Genomic DNA, 18,275 nt, shown 5'->3' on the forward strand with positions numbered 1-18,275 from the left:
TGAAGTACTGCTTGAAATTTTGCCCTAAATAATTAAAATGTCATTTGGATAATTATAATCAAAGCTGCACATTCTACATATTAAGAGGAACTGAAATTAGAGAGAGCTTAGAGATCAACAGTATCTTCGAGCTCTTGACTTAAGCATTTGAATTAAATATTTTGACACAACTATTTGAATTAGCAAAAAAAAATCCTAATCCAAATAATTAGCAAAAAATTAAGAATTTTGAAGTATCTTGATCGAGCTTTCGAACGCATAGCCCAATTGTTGGAAAAAAACCATGAGAATACTAACACGATCCTTGTCTGAAGAAATAAAGGGCAACCTCATTCTGATTAAATTTTCTGCAACTGTCTAATTAAGGCTAATTCATTGTAATCTGTAAATAATTAATGAGCTTCTTTCTGTGTAAGAATTGTTACATCTGAAAATTTTAAGTAATAAATAGCCTATATTTCACATAAAATAATGAATCATATTAAGATGCGAGAGAAAGAATTAAGCTGAGAGACTGTTCTCGAAGAACTTATTAGAAAATTATTAAACAAGAATGTTGAAAAAAATAATGTCATCGGAATAAGCTTAAAAATCATCATGATATCCCTTTACATAACTAACATAAGGGCTTGGACTGCTGAGGAGTCTTGTTATAATTATTATTGATTATGTATGTAGCAGATATGGATATCAACTCCCCCATGTTATTACTGCCTCTCGCGAGTTCTACAAAGGTCGTAAAGTTCAAATTGATGTGATAAGTACTTGAGGCGATCGATCACTCCAATAATAGTGTTTAGCTCGGTTGACTATCAAATTCTCTGGGTCGGACACACAACTTACTAATTCAAATCGATCTAGAATTTAATACATAATCAAAATATCTTTTAAAAATTTATAAATAGATTGTTATTTTATACATGAGGGGATCAAGAAATGGAGAGAGGCTTAGAGACGTGTAGAATCCTGAAGTTCTACGAGTTGATCCATTCCGATCATTATCATTACGAATCATCTTTGTTTGACCATCGTCATCTAGTTGTCATCGTTCGACTATCGTCACTTGACCGCCATCACTTTACTCTCACTATTCGACTATCAATGCATTTTTCTTGCGACAATAATATTTACAATCACTTGACTACTATCACATGCCATCAACTAAGGGCAACGACCTTTGTCACTTCATCACTTTCACTGGCTATCAAAAGACATTGATGTTTGTCATCTCCCACGATAAAGTTGATTACTTCAACTAAGTCATCCCCACAATTTTGAGTAGAGATATGTCCAGACTTCAATAAAATATTGACATGTGGAGTAGACACATTGATATTTAATAGGATTTATTTTTTATTTTATATGTTTAATGTCCACAAAACTTTAAGTCAAGCACACTAAAAGCGCAGCTAAAGCGTAGGTAAAATATAGTAAAAAATGTGCAACAAAAAAATAATCTAAGCGCAATTAAAATTTAACTAAAGCATAAGTAAAGTGCAAGTAAAACGCACAAAAAATTACTACTAATGTGCACTTCACGTGCCAAATTTTAAGGGAATGTTCGGACGTAAAGATATGTTCGGACTCCACACCTAATAATTTATCTATAATTTTCTCTTCTGAATTTCACACAAAACTCGCCTTTTATAAACTTCTCTTATATGATTTATGTGTAGATGTTTAAGTATTCACTCAACTACATGGTAAATTTTCTTAAAACATGACAACTACATTACTAAGCCAGATAAAGGGGAGTTAGGTGATGGTGGCATATTTTCTCTATAATCTGTTCCGATCTAACCTTGCCCCTACTTTTTGTAAAGCATATCATCTTTCTACCAGTAATGAACCGCCTCTCCCGCCACTTCACTACAAGCGCTTCTTCCCGCGCTCTTGTTCTTCCCTGTTTACTGCCGAACCATTCTTCTGGTCTTTTCCCTAACAAAATCCTAACCCTTGATCCTAACCAATCTCTCGTCCAATCCTTCACCCGCCTCTCCCTCCATGGACCCCTCTCCGATGCCATGGCGGCTCTTGAAACTATCGACTCACGCTGCCTCCATGCAGCCGATCCCATTGACTACCTCCACCTCATCAAGCTCTGCCTCTCGGCTGGAGCCGCAGATGCTGGCCGCCGAATCCACCGTCATCTCACCTCCGCAGGCTATCTTCCTGTCCTCTTCCTCTCAAACTCCCTCCTTGGAATGTATGTACGCTTTGGCCTCATTGGTGATGCCCGCCAACTGTTCGGAGATCTGCCCCATCGAAATGTCGTCTCTTGGACTACCATGATCTCCGCATTTATTGACATCGAACTTGGGAGAGAAGCTCTGGAATTCTTTGTTTGGATGCAGAGAGATGGAATTCGACCTAACATGTTCACCTTTTCGTCAATTCTACGAACCTGCGACACTTTGAAAGCCGTTTGGGCAATGCACTGTTGTGTCATCAAGCATGGTTTGGATTCTGATGATTTTGTGCGGAGTTCGCTGATCGATGCCCACTTTAGGTGTGGAGATTCGGAGAGTGGTCACCTGGTTTTCAATGAAATTATAACAGGGGATCTTGTTGTGTGGAATTCAGTCATTGGTGGCTTTGCGCAAACAGGCAATGGTCACGAAGCTCTGAAGCTGTTTAGACAGATGAAAAGAGCTGGCTTTTTAGCTAAACAAGCTACTTTAACTAGTGCTCTGAGAGCTTGCACTGGTATGGTCTTTCTAGAGATGGGACAACAAGTTCATGGCCATTTGCTCAAGTATAAACCTGATCTGATTCTGAACAATGCATTGCTTGATATGTATTGCAAATGTGGAAGCTTGGAAGAAGCAGAAGTCAACTTTGAAAGAATGCCCGAGAAGGATGTGATATCTTGGAGCACAATGATCTCGGGCCTTGCTCAGAATGGACGAAGTCTTGAAGCATTGAGACTCTTTGATTTGATGAAGGCAGAAGGAGCAAAGCCGAACTACATCACTATGGTAGGCATTCTTTTTGCTTGCAGTCATGCTGGTTTGGTTGAAGATGGTTGGTACTATTTTCGCTCGATGAACCAACTCTTCGATATAGAACCAGGAAGTGAGCATTATGGCTGCATGGTTGATCTTCTTGGAAGAGCAGGGAAGCTTGCGGAAGCTGTGAAGTTTATCCATGAAATGGAATTCAAACCAGATGCTATTATATGGAGAACCCTCCTTGGAGCTTGCAGGGTTCATAAGAATGTGAGCCTTGCTGCTTATGCAGCACAAGAGATTCTGAAACTAGAACCTGGAGATGAAGGGACTTGCATATTATTATCAAATATTTATGCAGATGCTAAGCAATGGTCATATGTTGAGCAGATGAGGAAGATGATGAGGGATAGAGGCATTAGGAAAGAGCCTGGTCGGAGTTGGATGGATGTTGGGAAGGAAACCCATGTCTTCATTGCTGGGGATTTCTCGCATGCTCAAATGGAAGGTATTGGTAGGGAACTAGAGAGGTTGATCAGCAAAATAAGTAATATGGGTTATGTACCTGATACTGAATTTGTGCTGCACGATTTGGGGAGAGAACAGAAGGAAGAGTCTATTCGGTATCATGGCGAGAAGATGGCAATTGCATTTGGAATGATGAATTCAACATCGGGGAAGCCAATCAGAATAATGAAGAATCTCAGGATCTGTGGAGACTGTCATGCTTTTGCAAAGCTTGTTTCGAGGACTGAAGGCAAGCTAATTGTAATTAGGGACCCAGTTCGATTTCATCATTTCCAGGATGGAGCTTGTTCATGTGGGGATTACTGGTAGTAGCAAATATCCATCAATTGTTTTGTTATTCTGACAAATCACATGAATTGCTTTAAAAAAGCGTTGTCCCTGACGCCGGAGCTGAGCTAATTAATCCGGTTAAACGTGAGGCTAGTTTAATTCCATTTAGTTGTTAGTATGACTATAGATATGCAATATTTTTTATGTTTGGTGTAGCCTATTACGTTGTTATATTTGTCTATAAATACTTTGTCAATATTTGTAATAGGCAGATTTTGGAGATTAATAAAATGAAGGCTTTTGCCATGTTACTTTTGATTCCTGTGTCCTGAATTGTATTCAGGTGGTGGATTCTTCTACCAAGGAGTTCTTGGATTAGTGCTCGGACACGGCCACCGGATCATCGACGTGGATTCGTCGAGCCCCCTCCGGTCTGGTGTCAGTCCCCAGATTAAACATGATGTTTGAGATATGTTATGAGAAGCTGAATTGCATATTATCTGGGGTAAAGACAAAATCTTGAGGGCTGGAAGTATTTTGTAGACCCTGGAAAGAGAAAAAAATCATGATGTATTGGAATTCTGACTGGAGGTTGAAGGTGAAGGGCAATGCTGTTCAATATCATCATCATCTCCATTAACATTATGCCCATTCTTTGGGATTGTTTTTATGAATGCTCATTCTCCATGAGGTGTTAAATCTATTTTATAAAAATCTCTTTGCACAATCCCTATATATAAAAATGGTACTTTTGGTATATCAGTTGCTCTGCTTTTGATGCAAATGACATGAAGTGGTTTCACCAGATCAGCCATGATGTTTGAGATCTGTGTTGAGAATCTGAGTTGCAGATTATACTAGCTGTTGACAAAATATCTTCAGAGCTGAAAGGTATATGCAGACCCCTGAAAGATAAAATTATCCATGGCTTGAGATTCTGAGTCGAGGCTGAAGGTGATGGTTAAGACTATTCATCATAAAACTACGGTAAGCTTTATTCATCTATTTGAAATCAGTTTCTGAATGCTCATTCTCCATTTATTTTTGCAACTTAAGAGTGTTAAGTCTAATAAATCTTCTATTACACATTTTATTCATATTATTGTTTATTATTTTTTTTTCTTTGAATTCTTTTACGTTACAGTATTTATATAATTGTTTTGATGAAATAAGGGCGAGGCTATCCTATTCCAATGTTCCCTTGATTCCCTTTAAGTGGCCATTGTGAACTCTGGTGGAAGTTATATTATGAATGTTGTATACCAACTAAGGCTTCGTTTGAGACGGCTTTCTTGTTGCTTTTTAAAACTGTTTTTTAATACAAATATAAAAAATTTTATACTAAAAAACTGCTTGAAGAAACAATAAGAAAGTCGCACGAAACGAAACCTAAAGCTAGTTCCATTCTTCAAGTGCTAATCCATGGAATTTAAGAAATTTCATCCTGTAATTTATAAAAAGAAACTATATTTAAATCTATGCAGCCACATCATTTAGGAAACTATTGTTATTTGTTGATTTGATCTTCCTTTTGATAGGCAAGCTCTCTATTGGTGTTACTTTGCTTATAATTCATCAATTAATCTGATCAAATATGAATCTTGACTGCATATTTGAATTAACAACTTTCAAAATTAATTTATGAATGATTATAACTTTGATTTGAATAAACTCATAGTTAAAACAAAAATTCAATGTGGCAAACTCAATGACACCAAATGCAATTTTAATTTAGTTCAAAAGAACCTTATTCAAGTACTAAAAAACATAGTTAAAAACTTCATGATTTTGTTTTGGGATCATATGTTTTTTTGAATCATGTGTGCTTATTATAAAATGAGAGTCTCAATCAGATCATTCAATTTCAATGTCATTTAGATGTTTAAATGCTAAAAAAATGGCATGTCTTGATTTTTTAATGTGAGGGATAAAAAATTGGAGAGCTTGGAAATTTGAATTATTCTTGAGTTCTATCCAATGATTGAAAAGCCGGTTATTGCCAACAATTATTGTTTCCTGATTGACATCACTCTACCAGTATCATCCAATTTTGGTTGACCAATTGTCATCGTCTGACTATTATCGCTCAACCATCATCACTCGATGGTCATCTTCTAACTAAAACTATTGTTTGGTGACATTGACATCAATAATATAGCAATAGCCTCTTAATTGCCGCCATTACCCTCCATAATTTATTCAGCATTCTCCACTATATTTATAGGAGATCAAACTAACAATCTATCATTTATAAACTCTTCATTTTCAGTTAAGGGGAAAAAATAATCATTTCTTGAAATTTTCAATATATAACTGATCTTTGTGCAATGATAATATGTAAATATCCTTTCTACCAACACAAATCTTCTAGCATGTAAGAATGACAATATCATGTTAGGGAAACTGAATTGCTGGGGATCGAAGTTGTATTAGATATTTTTATGATTAAACTCAAATCTCTCTTATCTTAAAATATTGACCTTCAAAATTTGAAAAATATATTATTTATTTATTGATGGTTCACCTTTCAAATTTAGTGAAAATTATAGTTACTTATTGAATATTGCAGCAATATACAACTCATCTTGATCTATTGATTGGGAGTTTTGACTATTAATCAACTGGTCTTGAGTTCGAAGCTTGTGTATACAATGTGTGTGTGAATTTGTATATTATTTTATTTGATATTCAATAAAAATAAAAATATTATATTTTTTTAACATCTCAATTATATGTTATTTCTTAGTATATATAAATAAAACAAATTAAAAGTACAAAATACAAGGGATTCCAAAGGGCCTTGTAAGTATTTTGCAAGGTTTTGAAAATCGAACCGCGCAACAAACCAGAAGAAGGAGAGGTTCACTATTCGACCGGGACATAATAAAAATTATTATTATTAATTTAAAAAATTAATAAAATGAACAAAATAATGAAATATTATTAATCCAGGACCCAAAGCGTATTTGGAAGATTCAAACCATACTTTGGAATATCAAACAGTTTCCAAACATGACATACTTGTAGTCGTATCAAGCGGCTCGACTAAATGAATCCAACCAGCCCAAGGTCGCCAAATTATAATATCATTAATACATTCAAATGCCCATTAAAAGGTCCATTATCAAGGGAATCAACATCGGCCATCCATTCAAATCACTCCTAAATTATCCTTGATCTTTCTCCTATTTATTGGTCATGCCACTCAGAAAATTATAAATAGACTCATCATTTCTCATGAGAGAAGACCCCAGCAAGAAGAGAAGAGAATGAAACAAGGAAGTAAGAAGAGAGAAGAGAGCTCTCTTGCCACTAGACTTTCCTCGACCACTGCCGGACTTCTGCCCGACAGTGGACCAACACTGGAGTTCTGTTTGACCGCCAATTGACGCCGGAGTTCTGCTCGACCGCCGACTAATGTCGAAGTTCTGCCCGACCGCCGACTGACGCCGGATTTCTGCCACACTGTCAATTGAAGCCATATTTTTGCTCGACAACCAAACCTCGCCGGGTTTTCGATTTCCATTTGTAACTGGATGTCAACCAGACAGTTGACTATCGTAATCTGATCGTCCTCAATTTTGATGATGAGTTAGTCGCTTGTAATGAATTCAAACACAGTGGAATCTTTTTCAACTGGGCATAGTCACGTGGTTTTTCCCTTTTCATAATTTTTTTCACGTAAAAATCATGTTCTTATTTCATCTTCTGTTTGTATGCTGGATATTCGTACAATGTTGAGATGAAAAATTCTAACTCTATCGCCGCGTATATTCTAGCCCGCAACAATAATAATTAATAATTTTTGATCATTTTATTTGATTTAATAATCAACTTAAGATCCGTCTATGATTATAAATTTGTTATGAACAAACTAATTTTTTAAAAAGTTATCGTTAAAAGAAAGTGTCTATCACAAAAAAAAAAATTTTTTGAAAGAAAAAAAAATGACAAATAAAAAAAATATCCGAAATCAAGCTTTTATTTGTGCTATTCATGTTCATAATGGATGAGCAGAATATGAATAACGAGTCAATTTTCCATAAAAATTTTTATTAATTTCTGTAGCTTGCTTGTTAATTCAAAATTTGGTAATAATTTATAAAAATTTTATCCCCCCCACCAAAGCCACTATTATATAGCAAATATCTAATAGATTCCATTTCCATCCGCAGATAAGGGGACAGACAGCTCACATTCACACGTGGGAGTTACAATATCCATGCAGATTTTAGAATATTTAATTTAAGTAGATTTTTTTTGGGAAATTAATTTAAGTAGATGCTCTCAATGTGTTCAGCATCAAACTGATCTCCTCATTGGGATTCGATATTATTTTTTTTTTTTAAGATGAGGGCTCGAATTCAGGTCAACTTGATGAATTTTCGAACCTTAAATGAAAGGCTTCAATTCTGGATTTGATTCAATTTTCTTGAATCAAATCACGAAAAGACCGTAGCGTCGTGATTGTGATTAGAGAATTAGAGATGTGAATCAAGTTAATTCATGAGCTGATTCGTAGTTATGCTCATGCACTGCTCGATAAAAGGCTTATAAACCAAGCTGGATGAGTTAAAGAGTCAAATTTGAGCCAAGTCTAACTCAACTCGTTAGCTCCTGGGCTGACATGTTTAAAAAAATATATATTAATATAAAATATAATTAAAATATATTATATTCAAGTGTTTAAATAAAAATATTATTAAAAATAATTTAAAATTATATCTCACTTTCTTATATCTAGTGAATATTTATAAATTATATTTTAATTTATCATTTTTTGACTAATCGAATATAATAATTATTTGAATCAAAATAATTTTTTTTCTCTCATAACTCATAATAATTAAGCTGGCTTATAAGTAGATTCGAACACATAATTAAATTTGAGCTAAACCCTAAACTCAATTAGTTTATCAAGCTCAAGCTCATATTGACGAAAAACATCAAATGCTCCACGCTCTCGCTCTCTGCTAGGGTTCTCGCCTGGGCGATTCCGGCGTTCCTCGGCCAGTTGGGGCGTGCGCTCCTCGATGCGCCAGGGAATTTTTTCTTCCCTTGTTTTCTTTTTATGTGGTGATTTTGTGTTTCGTTTTGTTTTCGTTTCGGCACATCCGGCATTTCTCGCCGGAATGGTGGGGAAAAGGTTGTGCGATCTTGGTTTTTTGGAGGGATCGTTCAAATCTCGGTCTTTTCTTGATGCTCTTGCTGGTAACTCCTCTGTTGGTCATTTTTTTGACTTCAAGCCTTCTTCGTTTCATGGTTTACAGTCGCTATGGATTTCGGATGAAGAAATCAATGTCCATGCGCTTCTTTTTCAATTTTTCTTAATTGATTTTTTTTTCCTTCTAAGAGGCCTTCAGTGTAATCTATTTGTAGGTTTTTCTTCTCCCTAAGCTTGCAGGTGAGGTTTATGTGACTTTGCTTGATCGATGCATGTCTTGATCAAGTTGAGCAATGACCTTGATTATTATAGGATTTTTTGTTATCATTCCTACTTAGTTCAAAATTGCTATATGAAGGTGACCAAATGATCTCCTCTGGTTGATGTTAGTGTTGAGTCACATGTTATCCCCATTTGGGTCTCCTTTCCCAATCTTCGTCCTCATTTATTCGATCTCCCCCCTATCCTTTTTAGTTTGGATTCAATTTTTGGTCATCCTCTGAAGGTTGATTCAGCTACTTCCGTGGATTCTAGACGGTCTGTAGCTAGGGGCTACTTGTGTCGTATGTGATCCACAATTCTCCCCTTGATATCCTGGAGCCTTTAGTTAATGTTCCCATTTCTGTCATTTTCAATGCTGGTTTGGTTGCTCACCTAGCGCAGAATAATGTTCGAAGCCAATGCGATTGGCTAGAGGAGGACAATTTTTTGCCTGATGGTGAAGATATTCAGGAGTTAGAATTGGTTGCAGATGATGGTTTCTCCAAAAATATCAAAATTTGATTTTGTTTAGATTGGTTGGCCCGATCGTTTATTATACTTTATTTTGTCATAATTTTCATCTATGTGATCATTTTTTGATCTTGTGATGTATTGTTCTTACTCTTTAATGTATCTTTTTTTCTTGAAAAGACAAAAAAAGCTCACATCGAACATTATTTGAAGTGCACTCGACCCGTTTACATCCTATTGAATATTCGGTGATATTGAGATTGCTCACTTTCCAAAAAAAAAAACAGTAATAAATACAAATAAATCATTTGAAACTCCTTTCAAGGCAAAGTGGGATGCTTACTCATGTGAAATGTTTTACGGTTCTGCGGCTTTGCTTTACCATCAAATTAAACTAATATAAATTTAAGCTTTTTATTTTTTTGTGGTAATTTAAAAAGTAAATTACACATAAAACAGTTTTTGCGTGTTTAATTAAAACACAAAAACGTAAATCATTTTTGCGTCTTTTGTAATTATAATATTTAATAATTATTTATTTTTTAATATAATATATATTTATAAATATATTATTTAATATTTGTAATTATAATATTTAATATTTTATAATTTAAATATGATGTAATACACCTTTATAGATGCTCTGCATCAGAGCTCTCTAAGATGATTGCCTTAAGAAGGCAAGTTTTGTTGAGGCAAGTTCTTCCTTCTAAACATGACCAACGTGTATGCTTCCTTGTTTTAAACTTTTCCAATATGAGCTTCACTAAGCGAGTTCCTTAACCTTATTGATGAATCTCTCTACTATATTTAAGATAATTTTCTTGGTGGTGAAGAGCTGGCTGGCCATAGGCCAGGTATCGGGTTCGAATCCCATGGCAATTCGTGCAAAGCCTTAAGTGTTGGCCCGGATGAGTATGGGGTGGGTTGTCCGCTAGGTCGACCGGGGAGATTAGTGGCCAAAGGCCGATACTCCCTGTCCCAAAAAAAAAAAAGATAATTTTTTTATTGCTTTTTATATAAGTATTTTAGTAAAAAAATTTCATTAAACAAAAGCGGCCAAAAGCTTTCTGAAACGAAGCCTAGCGCTTTTTTTTTTTTTTTCTTCTAATCTCCAAACTCGAAGAAAATAAATTTCATTTAGGAGGAAATCCCCTTTCAATTTTAAGAATAATTTAATATTATTAAAAAATAAGGTGGAATGTCGCATCCGCATGCATAGTATGATTTCAAAACATGTGAAATGTATGCCAAAATTGATCTTAATTAGCGTCATAATTAGCTTTATTTATTTATTTTATTAAAATTCATGAAGGGGCCTACATGTTGATTAAAAGGGGAATTACAAGTCCTTAAAGACTCATAATTATAAGCTCAGCTAAAAATACAAACTTTAAAGTAAAACCTGAGAGCTATTAGATCTCCTAATTACAATTAATCAACAAAATAAACAAAAAAGCAAAGCCAGCCCAAGAACTGAACCAACCAAAGGAGCAGCAACTTGCATCTAACAAATCCAAAAAGATCCACAGCAAGCAGGAAAACCACCTGTAAAAAACAAAGATGAACAGAAACAAACTGAAACAGAAAAAGCCCATAACCATATTACCATCAGAACCACTCAAAGGGGATAAACCCGTGAAGAAGCCAATGAACGAGCTCCACTATCCAACGAAGACAAGCAAATCATACGACCAATCAAGACAAATGCTACCAATCAAACAATTAGCCACTCCACACATGAGGAAAGGCCGAGAGACCAAAAAGCAGAGAAACACCTAATTATCTTTTATTTTTCGATTTCCTCTTTCGACGTTTATCCAATTAGCTTTATTCTAACTATATGAGGTCATTTTTATGGATCATTATTTATTGCTTGTTTGTGTTTGGTGATGCATCAATTGTTAAACCTATTTTCTCTGAGCTATTTTGATAAAGTTCTATTCATATTAATTTAGGCTTCGTTTGGGACGGCTTTTTTATTGCTTTCTAAAATGGAGTTTTAGTACAAATTTTTTTATTTTTTTACTAAAACTCCATTTTAGAAAGCAATAAAAAAGCCGTCCCAAACGAAGCCTAAATTAATATGAATAGAACTTTATCAAAATAGCTCAGAGAAAATAGGTTTAACAATTGATGCATCACCAAACACAAACAATTAAACTATATATTTCTCTACCGCCGCGAATATTGCAGGACGCAACAAGTTCTATTCATATTAATTTAAGCTTATACTTTCTTCTTTCCAATCCATAAATTGTGATTTTATCATCTAATATGTGAATTTTTATGTTCTTTAATATACTTATTCAAATTATTAAATTTCATTTAATTACCTTGTCTTTAATATTCATCTTTATATTACAATCCTTCATTAAAATTTTCTATTTATTAATGATTTATATTCATCTTAGTAATTTTTATTTATTCACACTTTTTTTAACTAACAAAAAACATTTATACTATTTAACATTCAAAATCTATTTAAGTGCTTTTTCGTTTGCTGAAAAATGAAAGCAAAATATTTAAAATATATTGGATTTAAAAACTTTGATGAAAAAGAATTCAAAGTTAATGGTAAATTCCTTTGTCTTTGTGATCTAGTTTGATGTATTCTAAATTAAGTCCTTTTTAGCTTAATTTAGAATACACCACAAGTTGACTACTTTGCTAACCAATAGGCACAACCCTCTTATCATAACGGGTTGTTATTTTCAGACGCTGTCCGAAGACCAATTAGAATGTGTCACGTTAGCGGTGTTGAGCAGTGCCGAACCGCGGTACTGAACAAAGTGATGACATGACACATTCTGATTGATCTCAAATGACATTTGACTTCCGCACATAATAATAAATCCTAATAATGAGATTATTAGGTGCGGAGTGCAGACGGGGAGAACCGTCTGCACTAGTATAAAATCCAGCTAGGTACCGTTCGGTACCGCTGGGTACCACTAGGTACCGCTTGGTACTCTATGTCTGTGCAGACAGTACTCTCCTCATATGCACTCCGCACCTAATAATTATTCAATAATGAGCATATATTACAATTTACAACTAAAAAATTCGTTATTTTTTTTCCAAATAAGAAGAAGTCAATTCTAAATTCAGCACTCCTTGCGCACTTACACTATACAACCGTTTCCCCTATTTACCCTCATTTAAGTTCAAAATTAAAGTGAAAGATACGCCTAAATATCCTATTAAAATAAAGAAGCTCTGAACCCAAGGGAGGGGCATCATCGTCATTCTATCCCCAAATCCCGAAGCGGTTCCCTCCTATTCTATTCCCCTGCGTCTCTCCTAATTCTTAAAAAGAGAAATAGACACAGAAGATCGTGTTCATAAGACAATCTCCACTCCCAAAACCCTAAATCCAGAACTGCCAACAATAACCCTAACAACGTAGATCTTCATCGTCGTTTTCTTCATGAAGATCGCGATGCAAGACGTGGCGAAAAAGCTGGCGCTGTGGCACACAACGACCTTTCGCCCCATCATTACCCACGACGATCTCGAGCCCATCATGGCTTCCGTCGGCTTTGTTTCCCTCTCCAACGAAGACCCCGCGGCCGCGATGCAGTGGAAGGAGTACTGTTTCGGCCCTCCGCCGCCAACTTCGATATCGTCGGCAGCGTTTCCTGGTGATCTGAAGCCGCGGCCGAGGCTGCCATTTCCGAGGATCGATGGGCTTCACCTCCTCGTGTATAAGGCTTTCCTATGCGTTCTTGAGCAATATATCTCGCCTGCTGAAGTTCATAATCTCTTTCATGTCAGGTTAGTTTATTCATTTCAATTCGTATGATTTTTTCTTCCTCATCATCTTCTTCTTCTTCTTCTTCTCTTGTTGTCTTTTTCTATTCTTTTCTTTGGGCCTTGGACGGCGGGCAGCCGGGTGGTTTTGTGGTAATTGACACTGTAGTTGCCTATATTTACCGAGGGTGCCACTGAGCATGACTTTTTCGATCACTCTGCATTGAACGTACGGGAAAAAGGTCATCGTTTTAAGGATTATTTACAGGAATACCATTAAACTTTTTTAATTTTTTTTCGAGCGTGAGAGATTTGAAGTTTGAAATCAAACGTTTTCTTTCCCAAAAAAACAAATATTCAGACGTTTTTCTTATTTTCTGCGCAACTTCTCCCATGATGCGCGTGCAATACTTTTCCCTTCTATTCGGGCGGCGGACCGGCGGTGGTCCGCTTAAGCCAGCTTTTTCCCATCTTTATTTTTGTGATAGTCGCTACAATTCTGCTTGATTTTAATTTTTTTTATTAATTAATAAAATTCCTAAGATCAATGTTTATATGTAGAAATCAAATTTTCGGGGGTTTTTAAATAACACATAAAAATTTTAACAAACTATATTGCTGTTAATTCATTTTATATTTAACTATCCATGGAGTCCCTCACGACCTCTTTGGTTCTTGTCACAGTCGCCATACTCATCAATGTTGTACGACTGCTGTCGGTCTGTTATCGAGACGTGAGGGAACCAAGGTAGGCGGTCATAGTACCGCACGCTCAAATAATGGTAGTGGCTGTGCGATTAAGAGAAAAGAGTAGGCCTTTATTGTATAAAGCTTCTTTTTTTAATACTAATGAGTGGCTATGTGCTTGTCACATGTGCATTATGATTTTTTTATTTGTGGTAGGATTTGGGTTCGCGTTTATAAAATGGAGTGGATTGGAGTGGCATTGAGATATATATGAAGAATGAAGTTTAATATGTTTAAAAGAAAATTAGGTGGCATTTGCGTAAAAAAAATCTATTTTTTTCATAATTTTTCATTAAATCAACATTAGTATGATTTATAGAACTTTGTTACGGGTGATGGATGTATTTGATAGATCATTTGGTTGCTTGAAAAATAGAAAATATGTTGAAAAAATGATGATTTTATTTTTATTCATCTTATATGTGGGAAAACACTGTCGTTGCTAGGTCCCAAGTCCTGAATGATAAAAGTCGAGTGTTGAATTAGGTAGTCGACAGCCAGCGTAAAACTTGTCGAATAATCATGACATGAATCCTTTAAGAAACTAGTGGAAGATAAGATTAGAGAGAGTTGTCTTTGATGGTTTGGTCACATTAAACGGAGGCCTTCCGATGACCCTGTTAGGAAAGTTGAGGTATTAGATTTGACTTATGTTAAGAAAGGTAGAGGTAGACCTAAAAAGACTTGGTTAGAAAACATTAGAAATAGTCTTTCTTTATTAGATTTAAATGGGAATTTGACTTTTAACAGAACACAATGGTGAAAAAGGATTCATGTAGCCGATCCCATGTTGTGGGACAAATGCTTGTTGTTGTTGTTATCTTATGTGTGGGAACAAAATCATTACATTTGATGGAATTTTGGAAGGGTCTTGAAGTTTGAAGTGAATATTTTTTTAATTAGATTCAATCAAATGACGAATATATTGTGTTTCAATGGCTTGGAAAACATGATTATTATAGGGAGCTATTTATTGTTTGAAATTTACTTATCAAATTAGTGTAGCTTGTACTTTTTACTCATCCAACTTTGGCTTTTCATTCGGATGTAGAGCTCACTTGATTTTGATTCAGGCTTCGTTTGGGATTGCTTTCTTACTGCTTCTCAAAGCAGCTTCTCAATACAAAAAATTTAATTTTTGTACTAAAAAGATGCTTTAAGAAGCAGTAAAAATGCCTTCTCAAATAAACCTCAAGCTCAACTTGATTCTAGTTGAGCTCGACTTACAATTCATATCATCATGCATCTCATTGAGTTTCATTTGAGCTCATATATCCTGATTATGAAACATCAGGAAACAATTTTGAAAGAAAAAAAAATTATATCAAAAGATTAAATTAAAGCAAATGCGAGTTTAGAAGAATTTTGAGTTCAGCTGCTTGAATTGTTCAAAATATGAGAGTTCCCTCAAATAGGAATGTGCTTACTAATGGAAACTTATTTTCTAGACAATCAGGCATAGGATTTATGTGAAGCTTTCAGGGTATGTTGTTCATCATAATCAATTTCGAAACCAAGTTTCTGCATTTTTAAATATAATGCAACAGTTTCTCTCCCCAAAATGAGAAAAATATTATCACCTAACATGCTTTGTGAGTATTTAGTATGGACAGACCATTCTTGATCAAATTTGACATGAAAACTGCCGTAAGTTAGTGTCAATTCCCTCTAACAGCCATGCTATTTCATATCTGATTGTTTACAATGAAAGATTTTATATGTTAGTTCTATAGTATCAGATGGTTCAAGAGGAATGGTCGGCTAGCCTCTCTCTAGTGAAAAAAAAGAGTTGGTTCCTAATATTCTAGAGTACCTTTTCAATTGGCTGATAAATTTTTGGGTTCATAGCAGTCAATCGCAAGTGAATTGGTTCCAACTCTTCCCGGTGATCAACACTCTAAAACTAGTGATATCAAAATCCATGCCTCTATTCAAATTAAGGCTTCGTTTGGGACAGCTTTCTTACTGCTTCTTGAAGCAGCTTTAAGAAGCAATAAAAAGCCGTCGCAAACGAAGCCTAAATGATCCATAAAATTTATGAATCCCTCTTTTTCTTATAAATCATGGTCGAGTAAAATTCAAATTATGCTATTCCTACATGAATTATATCAATGAATTGCTTCCTCAACACTCGAACTTGTGATGATATAGGGCCATGCCTCTCACTCGTCTGCAAGATCGTGTTTTCGAGAAGGCCTACCGCCCAATGAAGGGCTGTGACATTGATGACGATGGCATCTACGTGTTCAGAGATGGCACCATCGATCAGTGCATGCTTGAACAGATTACAGCCATGGAATGCAGCATAGAAAGCGAAGAGGATTTTGACGATAGTCGAATCAAGGGCTGCAGAAGTCACACCACCAGCACAATTTCTCTTGTTCCATGGGACAGCCTTCTTCCAGAGAGAGAGATAAGTGGCTCAAGTTGAGACATAGCAGGGAGACAAGTAGGCATTCTTTTCTTCTTCTTGTTGTAATGAATCAATTCTTTCCAATCATTCATAAGGGATACAAGGTGACACCAATTTTTCAATGAAGTTTAGTACTATTAGTGGATCAGGTTTGAATAGGCGTGTGAATATAACATTTTTGCGTTGAGTGAAGTTTTTTTTTGTTCTCAGTTAGCATCAAATGGTTATTTATATGGACGTGATTGAGCTTCATTTTGATTTTCTATTCAATATTTTCAAAGAATAAGCTGTCCTGGTTCCATGAAATTCCGGCAAGCTTATCTTCAGAACATTTTGTTTTGTTTGTATGTGTTGAAAGAGCTAAACGTTTTCATTTGATGATTTCAAAATTTGTATATTCCCAATGTGTAAATTTATGAAGAAGAAATGCTTATTTTGTTATACTCGGAATAATTAAATTGCACCTATGAGTATCGACATATCTCAAATGCAATGATAAGTGATAAATTGCAAAGAAATAATCTTCTATTTTTATTATAAATTTTACATTTATTTTTATAAAATCTATGAGGATTGAAATAATACTTAATTTACTCCTTGGAGGTCAAAGTTTGAGTGTAATGCAACTACTGATAAAAATTATAATTAAATTCAAATTATCACATAATTATTTTCTTTGTCAAATTGATATGAATGTGTTTATTGAGCTTAATGTCTACAAAATATTTGTTTTAATCACGCTTTTTTGTCTCCAGCTGATTTTTTATCATGTACATAAATAAAAATAATAATATAATAATAAAAGCTGAAATGTAAAAATTGAATATGGCATTGCGAGAAGTGATACATAGAATGACAAATAGAAATTGTATAGATGAGATTTGAATTTAGACTCTCTTAGTTGATTGTTAAAGCTCCTAACCAACATATCAAAATAAGATACGTAACAATTAAAGAGCCAAACAACGACTCTGATTAACAATACGCGGCCCCTAGTTTAGAGCATGATTAAGTGTTCAAATCCTCTCGGATCGAAGTTGAGGATTTCCACCAACTAAGATGGCCCTTAGGCTTTCTAACAGATAAAAGAAACTGTAAATAAAATTTAGGAGCAAAAAGAGCAAATGAATTTGATTAATACAGAAATTCATTTATCATATTCATAAATATGAAAAATTAACTTTTTGTATTTCATTATATATATTTATTTAATTTTAAAATACGAGTAATTAATTTAGGTAATATTATGATTCACTTATAACTATTATTAGTAATTACATTATTATTATTATTATTATTATTATTATTATTAAATATTAACTTAATTTAACTTGCTAAGGGCTAAATGCAAGATGTTGAGTCAACATCGAACATAGGGCAAGGAATAATGTGAGGATTAACCTCATTAACGTCGCAAAGGAAAAGACCCGAGCAATAAATAAATAAATAAACAACTAAAAATCATTTAAAAAAAATTAATTAATTTTAAAAACAAGATACTATTAAACATATTTTCTTCTTTCATTCTTTATTATTATTTTTTAATAAAAACAAATGTGAAAACATGCAAGCCTTTTGTTGACAAAAAAAATCAAATATAAAAAATTGCATTTGGGATTGCATTCTTATTATTTCTAAAATATATATTTTTTGTCAAAATTTTTAATAAACAAATTTTTTTAAAAAAAATATTTTAAAAAACAATAATAAAGTCATCTCA

At 34.4% G+C, this 18,275-nt stretch overlaps 2 protein-coding genes across 3 annotated transcripts; both read left to right on the forward strand.

Moving 5' to 3' along the window:
* Positions 1 to 1,755: 1,755 nt before the first annotated feature.
* LOC110093081 (pentatricopeptide repeat-containing protein At2g03880, mitochondrial) lies at positions 1,756 to 4,433 on the forward strand. The gene is made up of 2 exons (XM_020817847.2): positions 1,756 to 3,890; positions 4,090 to 4,433. The coding sequence occupies exon 1, from the start codon at positions 1,845 to 1,847 to the stop codon at positions 3,783 to 3,785; it is 1,941 nt and encodes a 646-aa protein (XP_020673506.1). The 5' UTR covers positions 1,756 to 1,844; the 3' UTR covers positions 3,786 to 3,890; positions 4,090 to 4,433.
* Positions 4,434 to 12,882: 8,449 nt separating this feature from the next.
* Positions 12,883 to 16,807, forward strand: LOC110093082. Of its 2 annotated transcripts, XM_028694210.1 has the most exons (3): positions 12,883 to 13,419; positions 14,080 to 14,143; positions 16,294 to 16,514. In XM_028694210.1, the coding sequence occupies exons 1-3, from the start codon at positions 13,073 to 13,075 to the stop codon at positions 16,360 to 16,362; spliced, it is 480 nt and encodes a 159-aa protein (XP_028550043.1). In that variant the 5' UTR covers positions 12,883 to 13,072; the 3' UTR covers positions 16,363 to 16,514. The 2 variants fall into 2 exon arrangements, with proteins under 2 accessions (XP_028550043.1, XP_020673507.1); XM_020817848.2 differs by lacking the exon at positions 14,080 to 14,143 and having other exon boundaries at positions 12,887 to 13,419; positions 16,294 to 16,807.
* Positions 16,808 to 18,275: the final 1,468 nt, after the last annotated feature.

This window comes from Dendrobium catenatum, unplaced genomic scaffold, assembly GCF_001605985.2.
Source record: "Dendrobium catenatum unplaced genomic scaffold, ASM160598v2 fragScaff_scaffold_414, whole genome shotgun sequence".
Taxonomy (NCBI): Eukaryota; Viridiplantae; Streptophyta; class Magnoliopsida; order Asparagales; family Orchidaceae; genus Dendrobium; species Dendrobium catenatum.